At 38.9% G+C, this 18,524-nt stretch overlaps 1 protein-coding gene across 1 annotated transcript in view; it reads right to left on the bottom strand.

Moving 5' to 3' along the window:
- The window catches only part of LOC129359708 (inactive phospholipase D5-like), a 57,618-nt gene that overhangs the window by 21,960 nt on the left and 17,134 nt on the right, over positions 1-18,524 (bottom strand). The window contains exon 2 of the mRNA XM_055029528.1: positions 1,002-1,132. Coding sequence (XP_054885503.1) covers positions 1,002-1,132 — 131 coding nt within the window. The remainder of the gene's footprint in view (positions 1-1,001; positions 1,133-18,524) is intronic.

The following is an 18,524-nucleotide window of genomic DNA, read 5'->3' on the forward strand; positions in this document are numbered from 1 at the left end:
TATTCACCACCTTACAGATTTCTCCTGTTTTATTATTATGTCATAAACAATAGACTCAAGCTCAGCACAAAAGACTTTCTTAGATTATTTCACAGCAAAAGATTTAGTCAATGACCTATAATCACCCACTTAGGAGGGTGATTTAATTCAGCCTTTCAGTCTCTTATCTTAATATTACTCAAGGTCTCATCCCAGAGAGAGTAGAGTTTTGTGGTTAGTAGATGATATTTATCATTTATTCAACAGTGACTGTCAGATTTCAATGTGAAAAATGTTTATGTCAAACATCATCGTGATGGTTTTCATGCAACCTTCTAGGATTTAGTATATATATTTTTTGTTGTTTTAGAGGAAAATAGCAAGTTATTGAGCAAGTCTAAAACTGAGGGGGTAAAGCAGATTCTCGCTCTTGTTTAGTGAAGTTGTGTCGATATTGACGTGCTTCCAGTTTGAATACCACGTGTTTATTGGGATGAAGGGTGTGAAATTCACAGCGATCAGCTTCATCAGGACTGTGATGCTATTGGTCTGTGAGAGCACTAAGTATTTTTTGTTTATGTATGAACTGACCATCTGTGAATTAGCAAAATTAATGTCTGCATTTGCGCTTTTAACCTCCGTGAAGCACTTTGCGTTAAACTTGATTCTGTGGAAAAATGCTCTATGATACAGTTTATTTGATCAATAAATTGGTCATTTTGTAAAGATGTTGTTCAGTTTTACTCATTTTATTATTTGAAAATGGTGGCTAGTAAAATATGGGTTCACTACAACAATGCACATACACTCACAGCTAAGGACAGTTTATAAAGACCAAGTAACCTCGCAGTCATGAGAACATGCAAAGACCCTGTGCCGGGATTTGAACCAAAAATTGGTATAAATCAATACTTATGTATTTAAATGTGTATACCCCTTTTTGGCGACTCCACTAACTGATCACTGGCTTCAGGTATCAGAGCAGAAGTGTCACAGGGAACCTCTGCTTCAGCAGATCTCACCTGCAGTTACTGGAACACTCTTCCTCCGTTTCTTCATCTTCTCCCCAGATATCCACTGCCGAGAAAATCAACGCCATAAGCACAGCGAAGCAGCACACCAAGGCAAATATCACAATGCACTTCTGCTGAGACTGCAAGAAAGATGGGGGGGAAAAAAAAAACAACAAAGAAAAAAACAGATCGATTACTGAGGTTTATTATTTGCTCCTGAACACTACTGTAGAAAAAAACAAAAGAAAAAGCAAGACCAACGTTCCCCAACCTGAGCTTATGGCTGGCTGGCTGACAAAACTGATTTACTGCGCAGCTCTGTAGGTCACAGCATGACGGAGGAGAGTTCAACGCAAGCCTGTTGTGTCATATGTGACCTCAGAACGTCAGGCCTAAATTTAAACACGGTGCATGAATAAAGATGGATAAGGGCTCTAAAAGAGTGCTCAGTAAAAAAAAAAAAAAACAACAAAACAAAAAAGACACTTTTAACAGAAAAAGGTGAAAGCAAAACAATATACATCACCTGTAGATTTTAAGCTGTTTTAGAATATAACATGTTTGGAGTCATTTCAATATGGCCGAGAAGAAAGTGGGCTTCACTATGTTCTGTAGAGAAGGCGAAAAATGGGAGGTCACTGAAATACCAGCTGCTTTCATTTGCTTCAATCCAGCTGATGTTGCTGCTCATTGTCATTTCTGCTTTATACATAATTTGTCGTCTGTATAAGTCGCATAAACTACTACATAACACTGTTAAATATTTCAAAGACACGTGAAACAAAAAGAAGGTGTGGCAATTTTTTTAAAATATAACTTTCAAATGGATAGATGGAAGACTAAAAGAAGAAAAATTGATTTTCTGCCACGTTAATTAGGGAAGACTACATTGATAATGACAAATTAAGTATTGCTTATGTGTTAATCTACTTTTTTCAGAGGGTATTGCAGCTTTTAGGAAAAGAACACAAACTGTCTGGAGCCCACCAGCCAAACAAGCCCTGTACAAACAGAGCATAATCCATTATTGGTGACAGGAGGTGAGAATTTGTTCCTGTTTCTTCCAAAGGATTTGTCCCTGGAGGAACAGAAGCCCTTTGAAAGAGATGTAATATATTCTGTTGGAGATCGCAGTGAAGAAAAAGCCTAAAATTCTAGCATGTGGTGTGATTTTGGCTTAGTACCATCTTGCTGTAAATCTACAATAAATACTGAAATCCTCACTGTTTCATACAAAGCATATTTCCAAATGATTTTTTTTCAAAAGGAACTTCGGCATTGAAATAAAACAGTGCAGAATGTAAATGTACTTTATGTGTAAATACCTTGATATTTGGTCACTTTAGGTGTTTTAGGTTATCACCTAAAACACATTTTCTGACCATTATGCCCTTGGCAAGCATCTATAGAAATTAAAACATTGATTTTCTTTGTGTCAACTGTTAAAAAGTGTTTACTGTTGATCATTTGCACTTGGACAAAAACAGTAGTTTTATTTTTCACAATATTTACCGTGAGAAATACCTTTAAGCACATCTACACAATATAAAAATAGTCTTTTTTTTGACCTTGTACAACTGCAGCCTCTTTATTCTTATTCTGTTCAGGAAGATGCTGGCACTTTCACCCAGCAGCACCCCTCAACTATTCATAAAACAATAATAAATGTCACCTGATCCATCTCAAACCTGCCTGATGAGCTCAAACTAATTACTCGTGAACATCACGGACCATTAGCACAGTCAGCTAAACTCATTATTCTTAAGAGACAAAACTCACACATGGCAGAACCTTTGTGAGACGCACAAACACAAAGGATTGATGAGTTTACCGTGTGAGAAATCTATGTGTTTGGGTCTTCGCATGGAAGATAAATTAATCTAAAAAAACAATCGGTGACGAATTTCCCAATGAATCGCAGAGGCACGAGCAGAGATGTTACAGAAAGGCGGAGACTCACAGGACTATTTATCAAAGCAAGGGCTTTCATAAGCAATGCGTACACATCAAAACAAGGCATAAGCCTTTTTCCCCTGAATGTGCACACTTCATGGATTCTAGATAGCAAGCATACACATTTTATGATCTCCATGGTTTATTAAAAGACACATTATTACCTGAAACTTTACAGGCTGAGAAATTGTGGGCTAAACAGAGATGGGTCTAAGAAAATAAGCATGCTTTCTGAAATATTACGTCCCACCAAAGCTATAAAGTATCAGCCAGTTATGATGGCATAGTGTTGCGTTTTGGAGCGAAGGATGTGAGAAGATATTTATTCCTCTGATAGCATGTTCTTAGTTTTGGTTTACATGTGTTTTTACATATGTGTAATAAATTCAGAAAAGACCGCCATGTGACCAAATAGAGATAACCTGACTTAATGAGGAACTGAATCCAATTCCATAAAGATTCAATGGCAACCTGGCCCAGCAGGGAGTCGAATCCAACAGGATCCTATAAGTAGAACAGCGATGTGTTTTCTTGCACCGTTGATATTGAGGGTAGATATTCCATATCGATAAGGGAGTCAAAATTATCATCATTTCAAAGCTGATGTTTGAAATGAATGACCTACTGTCTGTCAGAGAGTGAAATCAACAAGGTTACTTGAAAAACGGTCAGAGACCTGGGAGGAGATAGAAACTTTCTTCTCCACCTTTGCACTTAACAGGAGCGCTCTCAGCAGACACTCAAAGGGTAAATGGAGGTCATATCCAAACCTATCAATCAACTGAGCCAAATGTCAGCAGGACAGACAGCTCTACATGAAAGCCCATATAGAGCTGCCTATCTCTGGTCATTTTCAGTATTTCTTTGAGGCTTCATTCGTATGCGGTGTTGGACACAAGTGAGCATATAAAGCAAATATGCAAAGAGGTCACTCAGGCACATCCTATGGACAAAGTAACTGACTCTGCAATGCAGCCAGAGATCAATGCGTCTTGAGTTACAGAAAGTAGACTGCAGAGACGGTTGTTTGAGAAGTCGGGCAGAAATAGACACACAAACACACCTTTTATGCATGGGAATTTTTCTATTTTCTGTTGGCTGCGTCAGACACTTTGAATGTGCTGTTTACACTTATTTTCAGGTTGCAGTGATTTTATTTTATGGGGTCGCAGTGGCTCAGGAGGTGGGGGGTTCATCCAGTAACCAGTGGGTTGCCGGTTCAAATTCTATCCTTCTCAAAGATCCTTCTGACCACCACACTGGTGACACAGATCGAACAGCACCGTCACTTCTTCCAGTCTTCCCCACGGCAAAGTCCGCCATGGGGAATACATTACAGCGATTGTGCGTGTAGGCGTTTTTAAAAGATATTAAAGAAAAAAAAAATGCCTGTGGAAAGTTTTGGGGTGAATATAAGCCCAAACTGTGACGTGAAAATGATAGTAGACAGGCTCAAATCAGCCTCTTTGCAGCTCATTTCAAAACCCATCATGCAATTCACCACATAAATAACAGATAATTTGTTTGTCCAAACACACTGTGGGAGCCAGGGCCCGGGGTCCAACGCATAAGCCGAAGCTGTCACCCAGAATTACACCAGCACCAACAATTGTAAATGTTTGAATCCAACACAGAGTGAGTTTTATCGCTCTATTAAGTATCTATTTGTCTCATTTAGGCTCCACATTCAGCTCAGAGAGCCTGAGTGACTTGCAAAGCAATTTGACTCAGTCATAAACACAACGATTGAGTCAAATTGCTTTTAGCTTTTATTTTCTTTTTCTAATAGCTCCCCATGGCATATTAAGAAAAAAGAAAAAAACAAAAACGGATGTGTAACGTGAAAAGGCAGCGTGCCACTTTTCCTCGCACGAAAACAAATACACTAAAACTGTTTATGTCTCCCCTGTCCGTCGGCCCTCTTGGCACGCAGGTGGGTGAAGGCCAGAGCAGAGAAGGTGGATGTTTACATGCTCACATCAGAGGCAGCCGTATTAAACAGAGACCGTGTCCTGCTCTCCCTCCAGCTCCCAGCCAAGCGTCCATTAATACGCTGTCAAAGAACAGGATCGTTCCTCTCACATAAGTGTAAAGTGGAAAAGTCTGTTTTCCGGAGCTCCTGGAACAAAGCTGGCTCACGTCTCTTGACATAAGCAGCTATGTCAGCAGATTAAAAAAAAATAAAAAAATGTGTGGAACTAAAGCAGGTTCGCGTCAAAAATAGTGCAGAGAGCAGACAAGTTTGTGTCAGCAGTGCACCCTGCAGATTTCGAGGCTCATTCTAAAGTAACTCTACAGAGCGCCAACAGAGAGGGAGAACAGGTTTCTCCCCAGGAGAGAATGAGGAATGCGTTGCTGTCCCAATTATCTGCTTCTGAGTTGTCCCCGTGTCCTGAGGCGACGGAGAAATCCAGTCAACGCAAACAATACAACAGTCTAACTACAAAGAAAATATCCTGGTATGATTTGTCTGGCAAACTTTTGGTCCAGCAGAGGTTGCGGCGATCTCTTAAAGTTTATACGAAGCCGTGGTTGGAAAGCATCTTCTCACTTTCAAACAAACCCAAAGCCAAAAATGTTAAGCATTACCGATAAAACATTTTTCAGCAATGCTCTGTTTTTAAATCAAATGTGTTCAACGCTCTATTAGGTCATAACAGCTTTTTTTTGTTTTGTCTACTCAAACATCTAAGTATGTTGGTTAGGTGTGAAGGAAACCTTTTATTATAAAAAACTTAAAGTTATTAGTGTTTATCCTGTTAATTACCGGTTAAAGAGGTTACGTTTACCTTGCCAAATCACATTGTCACTCTTGACTCAATCCCCTTTGTGAACACACTACTGTTTTGTGATCTAAACGGTAATCTGCATTGCAGCTACTGAAATTGCGTGGAATGCAAAATGTTTAGAAAATGTTATGTAATCCGACTAAATCACCCTCAGGATTTTAATATTTTATATTATCATTTATCTTTATAATTCATCAAAAACACATAACCAACAAAAGTAGTAAACTGATGCACATAAACCACATGAGAAGGAAATGGATAGGCTTTTCACAAAATGCAATACGGTTGTGTTTTGTTTTTTTTTCACATTGACAGGGACTTTGTGAAGTTTTCTAACTGTTACAACTAAATTTGATTTCAATGTTTTCCCAGTTAAACCGTGTTGTCTGTCTAAAAGTCAATGTAGAATAAAGAACAAACAAATCCGCCCACATCATGCTATCTTCAAAAATAGAAGACGTCGGGTCCAGCTGCAGTTGTCTTCTGTTGAAGGAAAACTTTCATATGTCCATCAGCAGGAGAGGTCAGGCTTTGGTGTAAGTCCATCTGCATCACAGAACCAAAGCTCCGATGCAGGCTCTTGTTTTGCGACTATGTTCAAAAACATTTACAGTAATCTTGATGTAGTGTACATTCCCCTCCTGATGCTAAGCAGAATACAGTAAAGTCCTCCTGCATAGGGATTCTGGACTAAGCCTTCCTGCAGCTTGACTTTCTCATGTCGTCCACGGATCACGTTCCTCTTCTGGCCATGTATGGATTTGCCATGCAGTTTGATTTGTCGATGGGGATTAGCTTTTACTTGCTCATTGTTTCAGTGAAATGGCGTGTAAACCTGAATATTGAAATCCTGACCTGCACAGAAAAACAGTAGTGCTGCCTCGCAGAGTTTGTGTCGTGTTCTTTGTCGTGGTGTCAAAGTGCGTCACAGACCGCTGGAGAAAAGACGCAGAGCAACCTTAGTACTTAGCGCTGCAAGAAGATCAAATAAACAACCTGATCTGGTGGACAGGTTAGTCCACTTTAGCTGGTTCTTTGTCCAGATTCAACCTTTATTTCCTCTGGAAAGTTGCATAAAACATTGACAAGGAGAACTGAACTATGTAAAAATCTCTTTTAAAAGCTCAAACTAATTTAATTCAGTTCAAAGCTGCTTTTGCACATGAATTAGATTTTAACTACTTTTAATATGTTGAATATAGCAGTAATTTGTAGAATTTTTGCTGTTTTGTAATGTGATATTTAGAGCATTCTCTCACACTGAAATACAAGAAATGCACGTTATATACAGTAAGTTACATCAGCACTTCCAGCACCAAACTCTTAATGACATAGAACAGACTTAAAATAGACAAGTGAGAAGCAAGCTGGACTGCTGATTCAGGAAAATTTGATACATCAAATAGTCCAAAACACTGCTAGCAAGAACAGTGAAGAACCCACAAATGATTCACTACAGATGAGCTGAAGAAAATTGGAAAATATAAACTGAAGAAACATTTATTTAATAGTTTTAAAGATCGAGTTTGGTCTGACAGGTTTATTTTAATAAGAGAGTGGACTCTTAAAGACTCACTCGGCTGTCTGCAGTTTATTTTGAATACAAAAAACAACCTTCACTTTCAGTGTTTGGCAGAGTTAAATCAGTTGTCGACAAATGACTGATTTATTCTGCAGTTTGAAACTTAAACTGTCACTCTGTCCTTTATTTCTTACTGTTCTGTTTTCTCATTGTGCAAAACTATTTTCATTTTTTTGCTTTTAACATAAGAATCTCAGCTTTGGGAACTAAACTTTATTGGAGGGGAATTTCTGCTACGTCAGTCTGACTTTTGAATGCATCTCCAACTTGTCGGTTTGTTTGTGTATCCGTGTAGGTACGGCAGCTTTTAATAAGTTGGAGGTGCAGAAAGACTGACAGCAAGGGAGCAAAATCTGACAGCACGCTGCAATGTTCCCCGAGTAAGTGCTGAGGAAGCAGGTTGTGTCTCTGAGTTTAGAGTGTCGATCCCTCAGGAGAAGAAAAAAAAAAAACAGCAAGAAGTGCATTTCAGTTTCTCAGAAATGAATAAAACTTGACTATCTTTTTTTTAACCAATGCCATAACATTTTGTGTTTTGAAATAATCAAACGAGTCATCCATCCATCCATCCATCCATCCATCCATCCATCCATCCATCCATCCATCCATCCATCCATCCATCCATCCATCCATCCATCCATCCATCCATCCATCCATCCATCCATCCATCCATCCATCCATCCTTTGTCCTTATATAGCACATTTCACTATTTCAGAAATATCTTTCTGTTTTTTAGTGTCACATTTCATCTTTATCAACAGAGCCATATTCTTGATGAAACATGACAAAACATTCTGTCTTTTTTTATTTATTTATTGTTTTGCTAAATATCAAACCTGTTTGGACAATTCTAGGAACTATAGAAAACTGGAGTTTAATTACTCACTTCAACTTTAAACTATAATTATTTGTAGCATCGATAATATAGAATAATTCAATTCTATTAAAGAAGAATATAAATGATAATAATTTATAATTATTTGAATGTTACACCTGAATGTCAGCAAACCCACAACAGCCGTTGAAGATACAGAAAATATTGTCGGCCATCTACAGCTGGTTACCATTGTGACTGGACACAGGTAGTTGCAGCGACATTGTTGGATGATGATCTGCAATTTTCAGAAAGACCTGAGTGTTTTTGAGTTCTGTTGTAAAGAGCCTTCCTTTCTTCGTCCTGTATGTCCCAAACGTATCTTTAGAGCTTTTGATCAACGTAATGTCAGTGTTTTATAGCGGCGTTTATGGAGATGGAGGTACAAAAATAGCCCCCTGCAAATTCATCAACGCTGAATGGAGGCAACACTCTAAAGCAGTAAGTCAGACTGCTTTTAGGCATCGAGAACCTCTAGCTTTTAGCAGTAGTATCCCCATTACATATGTTGATGACATAAACTTCATGATTACACTGCATTACTGCGAAATGAATTGTCACCTGTCTGCTCATGTAATGCAAAAGAAAAATTGACACAAGATGTTTGGCTCCTTTATCCAGGGATCTCTGCCGGCTGCAGGCGCAGTCAGGCAGCTCTGCCCTTCCTGAATGTGATCAAACAATTTTTATAAGCAGATGATTTCCTGGTTAGAGGACTCACAGAGGAAGCAGGTTGGTTTTATGAGGATTTCTTACTGTCCAGGTAATGAGATTTTTCAGAAACAGGGCTGGAGATAAAGCCTCGAGGAGGAGTAGGAAATATCTCCCAGACTATAAAATAAATCAAGTTAAAGTTGAAACCTGGGACGCTGAAGTTATTTGGCAGATGGCCCTTTTTCCATTTCTGGTAAAATCTGAATGAGAAATAATCACCTCGGTGTGACACAGCTGGTTAAATCAAAGAAAGGAGTGGATGAACAGATTCCGGGTGCTTGGTTTGTCATGGCTGGAAGCCCAGAGCTGCATGACTTTGAAGATTTTTTTTTTCCACTATCAGTCTGTTTAACTGCTCTGTCCAGTCCGACGCATGCATGGAAATGCTCACCTTTATCTCTTCTTTTTGTCTTTGTGTCCACTGTTTTCACTGAGGTTAAGTTCTCGCTTCCTGCCACACAATCCTTGAATATTGGACCGAGTGCAAACGCAGCAACCTTGATGACTGGTTTTAAGATACTTCTTCACATGTTTGCCTGCATTCTGATTCTGGCTTGCACACTGCAGTTGATAACAATCTTAAAGCAAAAAGCACAGCCACACAGAGATGTGATCCCATTACTTCTGAATCAAATTAAAACCACAAAAACAGCCTTACTTCCCCGAACAGGGCTTTCATTAAAACGCCCTGTCAATCTTGTCAATTTTTATGTATCTTGTCTTCGTCCTTTTGTTTTACTTGAGCAGTTTGACATTTGGGAATTTATTCCGCTGGCAAAATTCAGACTGGAAAATCAATACGACTCTTATGTCTGAGCAAGAAGCCAGAAGGAAATGCCCATTAGTGGAGATTAACGAAAAGACAAAAGCGAGCAGGGAGTACCGGCTGCCCTCTCTGTAGGAAATTAACAAAATAACCCTGATAGAGGTACTGCATGAGCAAACAAACAGCACAATACGTTGCATGAATGTACGTTAAACTCACATAATGTGTGAAATTCTAAGGTTTCACTTTCGCAGCCTCATATTAGCTGCGATCCACAAACTAGATAAAGTCCAGTTGGGAGATGTGAAGCCATCATAAGGACGTGCTTTAAAGTGCAAAGACGTGTTGCCAGGTGTAACCCACATAAAGTGGGGATGGCTCTTTAAGGAATAGAGATTGGGTAGACGGGGTGGTCTGCCTGATGTTGAAGCGCTGACCAAGATCAAACACACACATATGCTTCTACACACATTACACTCATACTTTCACACAAAGGCCTTTGTATTTGTAACAGATACAGAAACTGAATCATCTCCTCACTCCCATCTCCAAGCAAATAGAGATTTAGGTGATGCAGGACATTGGATGACCACTGGGCGTGTTCTTAGATCATAAGCAACAAATCTTCCCGTTTTTAATGCTATGCTGTGTAGACTCGGGGCCCCCTGTTTTCACTTCTAGTCTGTGATGGTAAGCGTTTCTTTTTTAGTGCTAAAAAAGAATAAGAAACATAAAGTCTGATTGCTTTGTGTTGGCTGATTTGCTGCTCGTGCGCTTGCACGTTTTTGGTCTATTGGGTTTAGAATACATGATGTTTTTCACAACACTGGCCAATGGGAAGTTTGGTTTCCATGAATAAGTTTAGACACATCAGAGAGCGGAATGCCACAGAGGTTCCGCCTTCTTTCCCGTGTTGGCAGCGTTGATTGTGTGCGGGAGATCCGACCCTGATGAGACAGCTGAGACAGCCTCCATTAAGATAAGCTGGAACTGTTAGCTCTTCAGTTGTTCTCTGTTCAACTGAAGTGTCCTACGTGTCCAGACTCAGAGTCAATATATAGTTGTTCTGAACGTGTCGCACTGAGATCTATCAGGATTTATTTTTCTCCTGGATTGTTCCTGAGGTGGATTCCCCATGTAACTTTCCTGGAGTGGATTCCTCTATCGACCTTGATGGCGAGCGTTCCCACCTGGACTTAGAGAGAACTGGATTTCCTCCCTTGCGTTTGGAGCCCTGCTGCAACCTGCGGTGTGGTAGGCAGTTATCACTCACGTCTTCGCACACAGTCGGTTATGTATGAGACACTGACTGACATTTTTTGTTGTTGTTTCCTGGACATTTTGGACACTGCCTTTCGGACCATTTTTTTAATTGCTGTGTAGGAAATTCTCCTCATGTGAATGATGTTCAATGAGACCTGAATTGGGATTTGATTTAATTAATCTGGGTCTAAAAAGATTAGAGTACAGATTACCAGGGTGCACCCAATAGATTTAAAATTGGAATTTAGCACTTGGCCAAGTATTGTTGTTTTTATTTTATGTATTTTATTGTGTGTAATTTTATTTTCTTAATTGTGTGTCTTGTCCAATTGTGATTTTTATGGTTTTGGTTTCTAAAACTAATTGTTCTTTAGGTTCATTGAACTGTGTTTGTGTGTCGTTTGGGCGCTCATTGTGCTCTGATGGCCGAACCTATTGGCCCATCTATCTAAAGCATTTTGGACCCTTCTCTACTGTGTTACACAAGCAACATCTCTATTCTCACAAGTTCCTTTCTAACAACACAATGGAGTGTTTGGAAAAATGAAATTCATACATCTTTTCTCAGAAATTCTTACTATTTCGTTAACAAGCCAAATTGTCTCTAGTAAGTGAGCTGGTGGTCCGTTTAAAAAGCATCTCCACTGTTAAAGGGTTAGGGTTACAGTAACCCTAACCCTAATACATTTTTCTTTACAGGGGATTTAAGATTCGCTTTCCGTTTACTTCTTCAGCCCCAAACAGCTCACCTTGAATCAGTCTGAGATTTACATACACCCATATTACACAAGGGTAAACGAAAAAAAAAAAATCCAAATATTCACTTCAGTCCATTAGTGTTGTGAAGAACAACTCATTTTCAAGCCGCAGCTGGAGGATGTTTCCTTGATCTGTTTGTTTGAGTATGAGCTGAAGTTTTTCAAATTTTCGCTCTCAAAGAGAAATAAGAACCGCACAAAATCAGCCCCACGCGTCTTTATAGCGGCAGCTTTCATGCGTGAGAAAAAAAAAGTTTGAAAAGGCTTTGCCTCATCTCTTGCATTCCTTACCTTTCAACTGAGTTTTCTTACTTTTCATTTCATATCCAACAACTATGCAGTGGAGTAAAAGCGGTTTTTCTCTTTTCTCTCTTTTTCTCTCCTTGCGTGACCCGGGGATATGTTTAAAATCGAACTCGACATACAAAATGGTTTGAGTTTGAATCTCTTCTATCTTCTATCGCCTTCTATCTTTAAACCAATAGAAGCTACAAAAACAAGGTCACGATTCACAGACTATTCTAGTTTAATTGCTTAGTTTTGAATCCGGCGGCTTTGAGTTCAGTTTGACTTGTAAGATCAAAGATGAACAAATGATTTAAGGCTGAGTATCTGATACCAAGACTATATCTGACCCATCCTGCAAATGTTTGAAAGGATTATTTTTTAACAGAGGTTCAGAGCTGTAATCTCTAATAGTGATTAAAAAAATTCAAAGTGACCATGTTAGTTGGTAAACAATAGTATCAATTTAAAAAAAAAAAGCTCACGCATTCTGCTTTCTAATCCGTCCGTCCAATATAATTTCCAAGCAAATTTTGTAAACATCAGAGGGTCTTTGTGCATTTGGTTTTTGGTTTCCTATCCTCTGATAATCTAAATAATTAAATATTTTTGTCACATGTTAGAACAAAAAAAAAAGATTAAAAAAAAGCAACAGGATAAAAAAGCAAGACAATAAAAGACAAAGTGATGTTTTCCCACCCCTTTCCTCGAGTTGCCTGCTGACGCCTTTTTTGAGACCCTTATCAACACTGAGCTGAATGGCGGAACAGATGTCTGGGATGTTAGATATTCACTGTGCAAAAAATTACTTTACTTCATATTTATCTAACTTTGTTGCAGGTGTAGGTCTAGAGAATTAAAGAAAAGTCTAAAGTTGTGTCCTTCTATCTTTTTAGAGCAGTAGTCTGTTGATGAAAGAGTCATTTTCTCGAGGATTCAGGCTCCACGAGAGAAAATGCTCTTCATCACTGTTGCTTCGGAGTCAGAATATTGAAGAAAAAAAGCAAAGCTATCACAGTCAACACTCAAACAAATGAGCCATTTCATCTGGTTTGGCAGAGTTATTTATTACATTTGTTTTAAGTTGAATTCCTTGAAGAAATGCTCTCTTTCAACACAAATGCACTTTATTTCAGATATTCCCGTACAGATGAGTCCCGAGTGTGGAACTGCAATGAAATGGGTAGGAAGTCACAAACAGCACGGCCATCCATCACCTCCAAGAGGGAGAAGATGTGCAGTCCCAACAGCTTCAATCCTAACAAGATTTACCCTGAAAGAGACGCACCGACTTTAAAAAACTCCATCAGTCACGGCCCTGCTGGGAAATGTGCTGTCGTCTTTCTTTCCACATCTCTGTCTGTACGCTTCACCTGGAGATCTATTACCCGGCTCCAGGACAAGGTTGGCACTTTGGATCCCAGCTCAACCTGTCTTTTCTGCACAAAGCGGAGCCGAGCAGTTTGTGCAGAAAGTCTCGAATTGGTTGCAACAAAAATCTGACTTCAGTTTCGGCCAACTGGACCCAGATCTTCTCAGACTTTCAGCCTGAGAGGTAATTCATGTGCAAGAGGCTGAAATTCATGACAGCAGGGAGTGACTGGTGCTCCTTTCTGTCTGTGGAGGGAGCAGAACTGATTGATTCAGCGATCGAGCGGATACTCGCATGTGTCATCCCATCTGGACTGATGAACAGTGGATGTGGTGTTTGGTTGTCAAAATTAGTGACACTCACAGCTCACAGCACACACTCTAAAACACATTAAGAAGATTTTTAAGCATATTTATTATTAGACTTGAAAATTACAATTTGTGAACAAAAAAAGCAATTTATCAGTCCTACCCTTATAAAGGTATTTGGCTGACCTTTTCCTCCTATTTGTGAAGGCCACTGTGCAACTTTGAAGTTCCTTATGCTGACTTGAAAAAAATTAATTACTGGCGCAAATGCTCTTTGAGCTTGTGTGTATGTGTGTGTGTGTGCGTGCGTGTTTGTGTGTGATATAATAAAAAATAAAAGAGGATGAAGACCAGATTGCTGCTTCAAAAGCCAAAAGATCTTTTTTAAAGCTTTGGAGCATTAACCCTTCAATGGAGGAATGATGGTAAAACCTTCCCATAAATGCACTAGACAGATTCATGTAACTCACTGGAAAAACAATCCTCTTTGCCAAATGACTCAAAATGGCTCGACTCTTAACTGGAACCTGGAAACGTGAGTTTTGGTTTCTCTGCATTGGCTCTGTGTTGGCCGCCAGTTTCTTATTGAATTGGCTTTAAAAGTCTTTTATAGGTTTTTAAAGTTACAAATGGCCTAACCACTGCTCACTTTCAGGATCTTCACGATGACCATTCCACTTTCAGAACAATTTGAGCAAATAATAGACCGCCCTTAGAAGCTACCGGAACCAAACTTAAGAGCAGAGGGGATCGCACTCCTACTTTAAACTTCAATACTAGATCTACCCGTAATCTCTGTCTTTCAAAAAAAAAATATATATATATATATATATATATATATATATATATATATATATATATATATATATATATATATATATATATATATATATATATATATATACTGACAATAGAATATCTGACAAAAATCTACCCTGGCACAGAGAACAAGAACAATAGTCAGAACTGAATTGGTTCAGATCAAAACATATTTATGAGTTCGAATGGTCCAGTCTAACTCCTGACCTATATCCAATCAAGCGTTTGTGCAAAAATTCATCCAGTCTCTTGTTGTACAAAACAGAGACCTGGAAATACTTTCTGCTGTGTTTGCAGTGAAATGTTAATTCTTCATCACAGTTCATTTGAGCCAGTGTGACTGAATACACTTTTCAGATGTGTATTCAAACTGTTATATGTATTCTTCTCTTCTTCTTGAAAACAACGAGCCGCTTTGCTGTTTTCCTCATTTTCTCCTCCTCCTGCCTGACCTCGCCTCGGTCATGAAAGCTTTACAATCAGTCCGAGGTCGCTACGTCTTTCATTAGGTTTGCTTGCACTGCAACTACCGCAAATTTGCATCTTCCTTCCATCCACTGCGGACAGAGCTTCTGTGTGAACAATGACAGCTTAATATGTCAAAAGAATGTGTTTAAAACTTTCCCACTTGTCAGCTTTCCTAAAAAAAAAATAAAATAAAAAATACTTGGTATGATGTGGACACCTGTGGAAAACATTTCCCCCATCAAATTGTACTGCACAAGTTATAAAACGTCACCGCTATCCATTTTCAACTGCTCTGCGAGGAGTTTTGTCCTTCTGCTTTGTCTCGCTCAGCACATTGATCCAGGCTCTGCTGTCTGAATCGATACGTCAATTACAACCCCGTTAAAATGATGTGGGACCCCTGCTGACTACGATGAGCCCACTCAATCAACTCTCAGTCGCTGCTCCAGCATCCGTCCTCGTTCGTTTGGCTGCGACCGTTTGGAACGTGTTGATGAAAATGGAGACGCAAAACTGTCCTGTGGTCGTTTACCTTTGGGGAGCTTAGTTTGCTGTTCACTATTTCACTAATATGTTTCTTTTGGCCACTTAAACACGATTAATCCACAGTCATTAAACAATGTCAACATTTTGAACTCGATTATATTTTTTTCTTCCAGCTGTTGCATGTACTATACTTTGCAAATGTTTTTGTGCCCTGTTGTTTCTTTAAGCCAACACATTGATAATGGCTGCTAATGCTAACCGTATCAAGCGACAAGCTGCTCTGTCAAACAACATGACGGTGGGACTGTAAAGCATGGCTACGTTTGAAGATTTGGGGATTCTCGCCTAATTTGAGTCAGAAAACACAAAAAGTTTAGCAGTGCGATGTTTAATCGGAATCGCGTAAAATTCTGGGTCGCTTTAGGGAGTGTGGAAATTTCTTGTCGTAAACAATAAAGTGATTTCTGGCACTTGCACAACAGCGATTGAGTGAATTAAAGACAGAACTCTATGTCCAGGTAAGCTAACTGCAAGTATTTTGAAAAATAAAAGGGGCATCTGAAAATGCCTCTTCAAAACAATCCTTCAGAAAGGTGCTAAGAGATTTAAGAGATTTAAATAAGATATTTAGAAAGATATTCTTTATTTTGTCAAGATATTGCTGGCTAGTCTCAGAAGAAAAGCCAGTCTCTTTTACTCAAAACCATTGGACATGATGTACATTATAATGTGCCATGATAATGCCAGTTTTGCATCAGGTTTTCTACTGGTTTTAATAACATGTTGTGGTTTAAGTCCAATCCTAACTGTATGTTCCTTCATTACACTGAATCCGACCCTGCCTCTTTGGATACTTGCTGCTACTCCGCAGGAAGTTTGTAATTATGTTGAAGCTCTTTTGTACTTCTTTAACTATTATCAAGGGAGCCTGTGGTTTTGGGTGAACCAAAATAGATACTTCTTTATGAGAACAATATACTAAAGCATTGGGTGAAAAGACAGCCAGGCAGAGCAGCAGAGACTGTTGTTGGATTAATCTAATAAAATATTCCTTCTAAGTGCTCTAATGAGAAGCCATTCTTTCTCTTGGGCACTTCTGTTTGCATGCAGAAGATATTGGATTTTTTTTTTTTCTGTCTTGGTTTTATCTTAAAGTTTAATTAACTTGTAGCAGTTGAGGAAAACAACTGAGTCTAAGTCTCATGTCTATCAATAAGGTCATTATTATTACATTTTATTTGATCTTATTTGTAGACCTTATTTGTCTGTCACTCTTTGGAACCAAATCTCCTTCACGTAGTTTATAAGATGAATAGAAAATGGATCGGTTTGCCTAAATTAAATTCTGTCATAACTATTGTTAACTATATCACTATTCTGGTGAGGGTTTCCTGTTTGGTCCCCTGCACCAATACCAAATGTTTAAGAATAAGCCAATGTGACTTTTTTTCATCCTGTACTACATTAAAATGAACAAAACTGAGTGTAGTTTTACAGAGCAGCAGAAATAACATACTACATTTCATCAGCGTTACAATAAAACTGCTGCTGTTTCTTCTGTCTCTTTTCCTCAACAGGTAAATAATCTCAAAAGAATCAACACCGACCTACTTGGTTAGGGAAGCAACTATGATATTCTGCCAAAATGGAATTTGCATCTAGAGATAACATCAAAATCAAACAAAACATCACATATTTGAAATGGGAGAACAATTTCTTGTGCCATAGTAGAGATTAGAGGAAAACTTGCTGGTAGTGCATGGTGCACTGACAGAACAGGCGGCCCATAAAGGCACAACAATACATCCATCAGCGGTCTAAAGAGAGGAGGATATCACTATCGTTGATATTTTTTTAGACCACTCCAAACTGCTACTTACATTATGTTACATGTCTGTTATTTATTTGATAAAAGTGATTATTAAAATTACACTATATGTATTATCAAACTGAAATCGATGGAGTGACAGGAGCTTTTATTGTACGTTTGGTCTTTCCAGCCTTTTGAAGCACTTAGCACGTTTTACTGCCAACCACTTACCGCCACTCTGCTTATCTGTTATTGCAAAAGTATCATATTGCCACCGGACATGTCACAATCAGCAGCTCTTCACCTCCCGCGCACAAGTTATGTGTGTGAGGGAATGTGCGTGTGGGTGAGTCTGCAGGTTAGCGCTGAAATCAGCAGGATTTTCAATTACACTCGCTCAGCTGGGGTACGTAGACGGGGGATGGTTTACTGAGTGTGTGTACAGACACACATTTATCTACAAAGGTGCACGAGCTAAAAGTGTTTCATTAAAGTTTTGCCAGCTGAGCTGCTTGGACTTGATATCCCGACAAGCTGCAGGGCTTTGGCTAAATGGCCACGATGGAAGGGAACAAAAAAAGAAAAAGGCAGAGAACAGAAGAAGCCCAAAGTGAATCACAATGAGAGATCAGACTCCCGTCTCTCCTGCTTTAATTTATCTGATCCTCTGAGGGGGTGCACTCTGAAATGCATCATTCAGGGAAATAACTTGATTAGCCCTTGTGTTGTTTTGCAGGTCAAAAGTGACCCATTACCATGTTTACTTGTAGAAAAAAATACCCTAAACCATTTTTTTATGGCTTGAAATTTTATGACTTTTCCCAAATTGACCCGATCATTAGAAAAAGTGATTCTTTGTTTCTGTTTATATTTTCATGTGGGCTGTACTGCACCAGGGTGCACGAATCATTTTTAATCCGTGCATTATAAAAGTATTTAAGCACCCAAAAAAAAAAAGTTCAAAAGCCACACATAAACTCTCTCTAATGCATACATACACACACACACACACACACACACACACACACACACACACACACATATCAAAGAAACTGGAGTGATGTGCAAATTGAACTTGCATTTGACCTGCACCTGCACTCTCAATCTGCAGCTAACTCTTCATATCACACAAGTTCCAAAACACAACATAAAACAATCTCAGACATAATAAAAACATACTAACTATAGAGGATTTGAAGGTACGCTGAACCTGAGTACTGCTACAGTTAGGGCCAGAAATATTTGGACAGTGACACAGGTTTTGTTATTTTAGCTGTTGACAAA

The sequence above is a fragment of the Poeciliopsis prolifica genome, unplaced genomic scaffold (genome assembly GCF_027474105.1).
Source record: "Poeciliopsis prolifica strain line A6 unplaced genomic scaffold, Auburn_PproV2 SCAFFOLD005, whole genome shotgun sequence".
In the NCBI taxonomy this organism is placed as follows: Eukaryota; Metazoa; Chordata; class Actinopteri; order Cyprinodontiformes; family Poeciliidae; genus Poeciliopsis; species Poeciliopsis prolifica.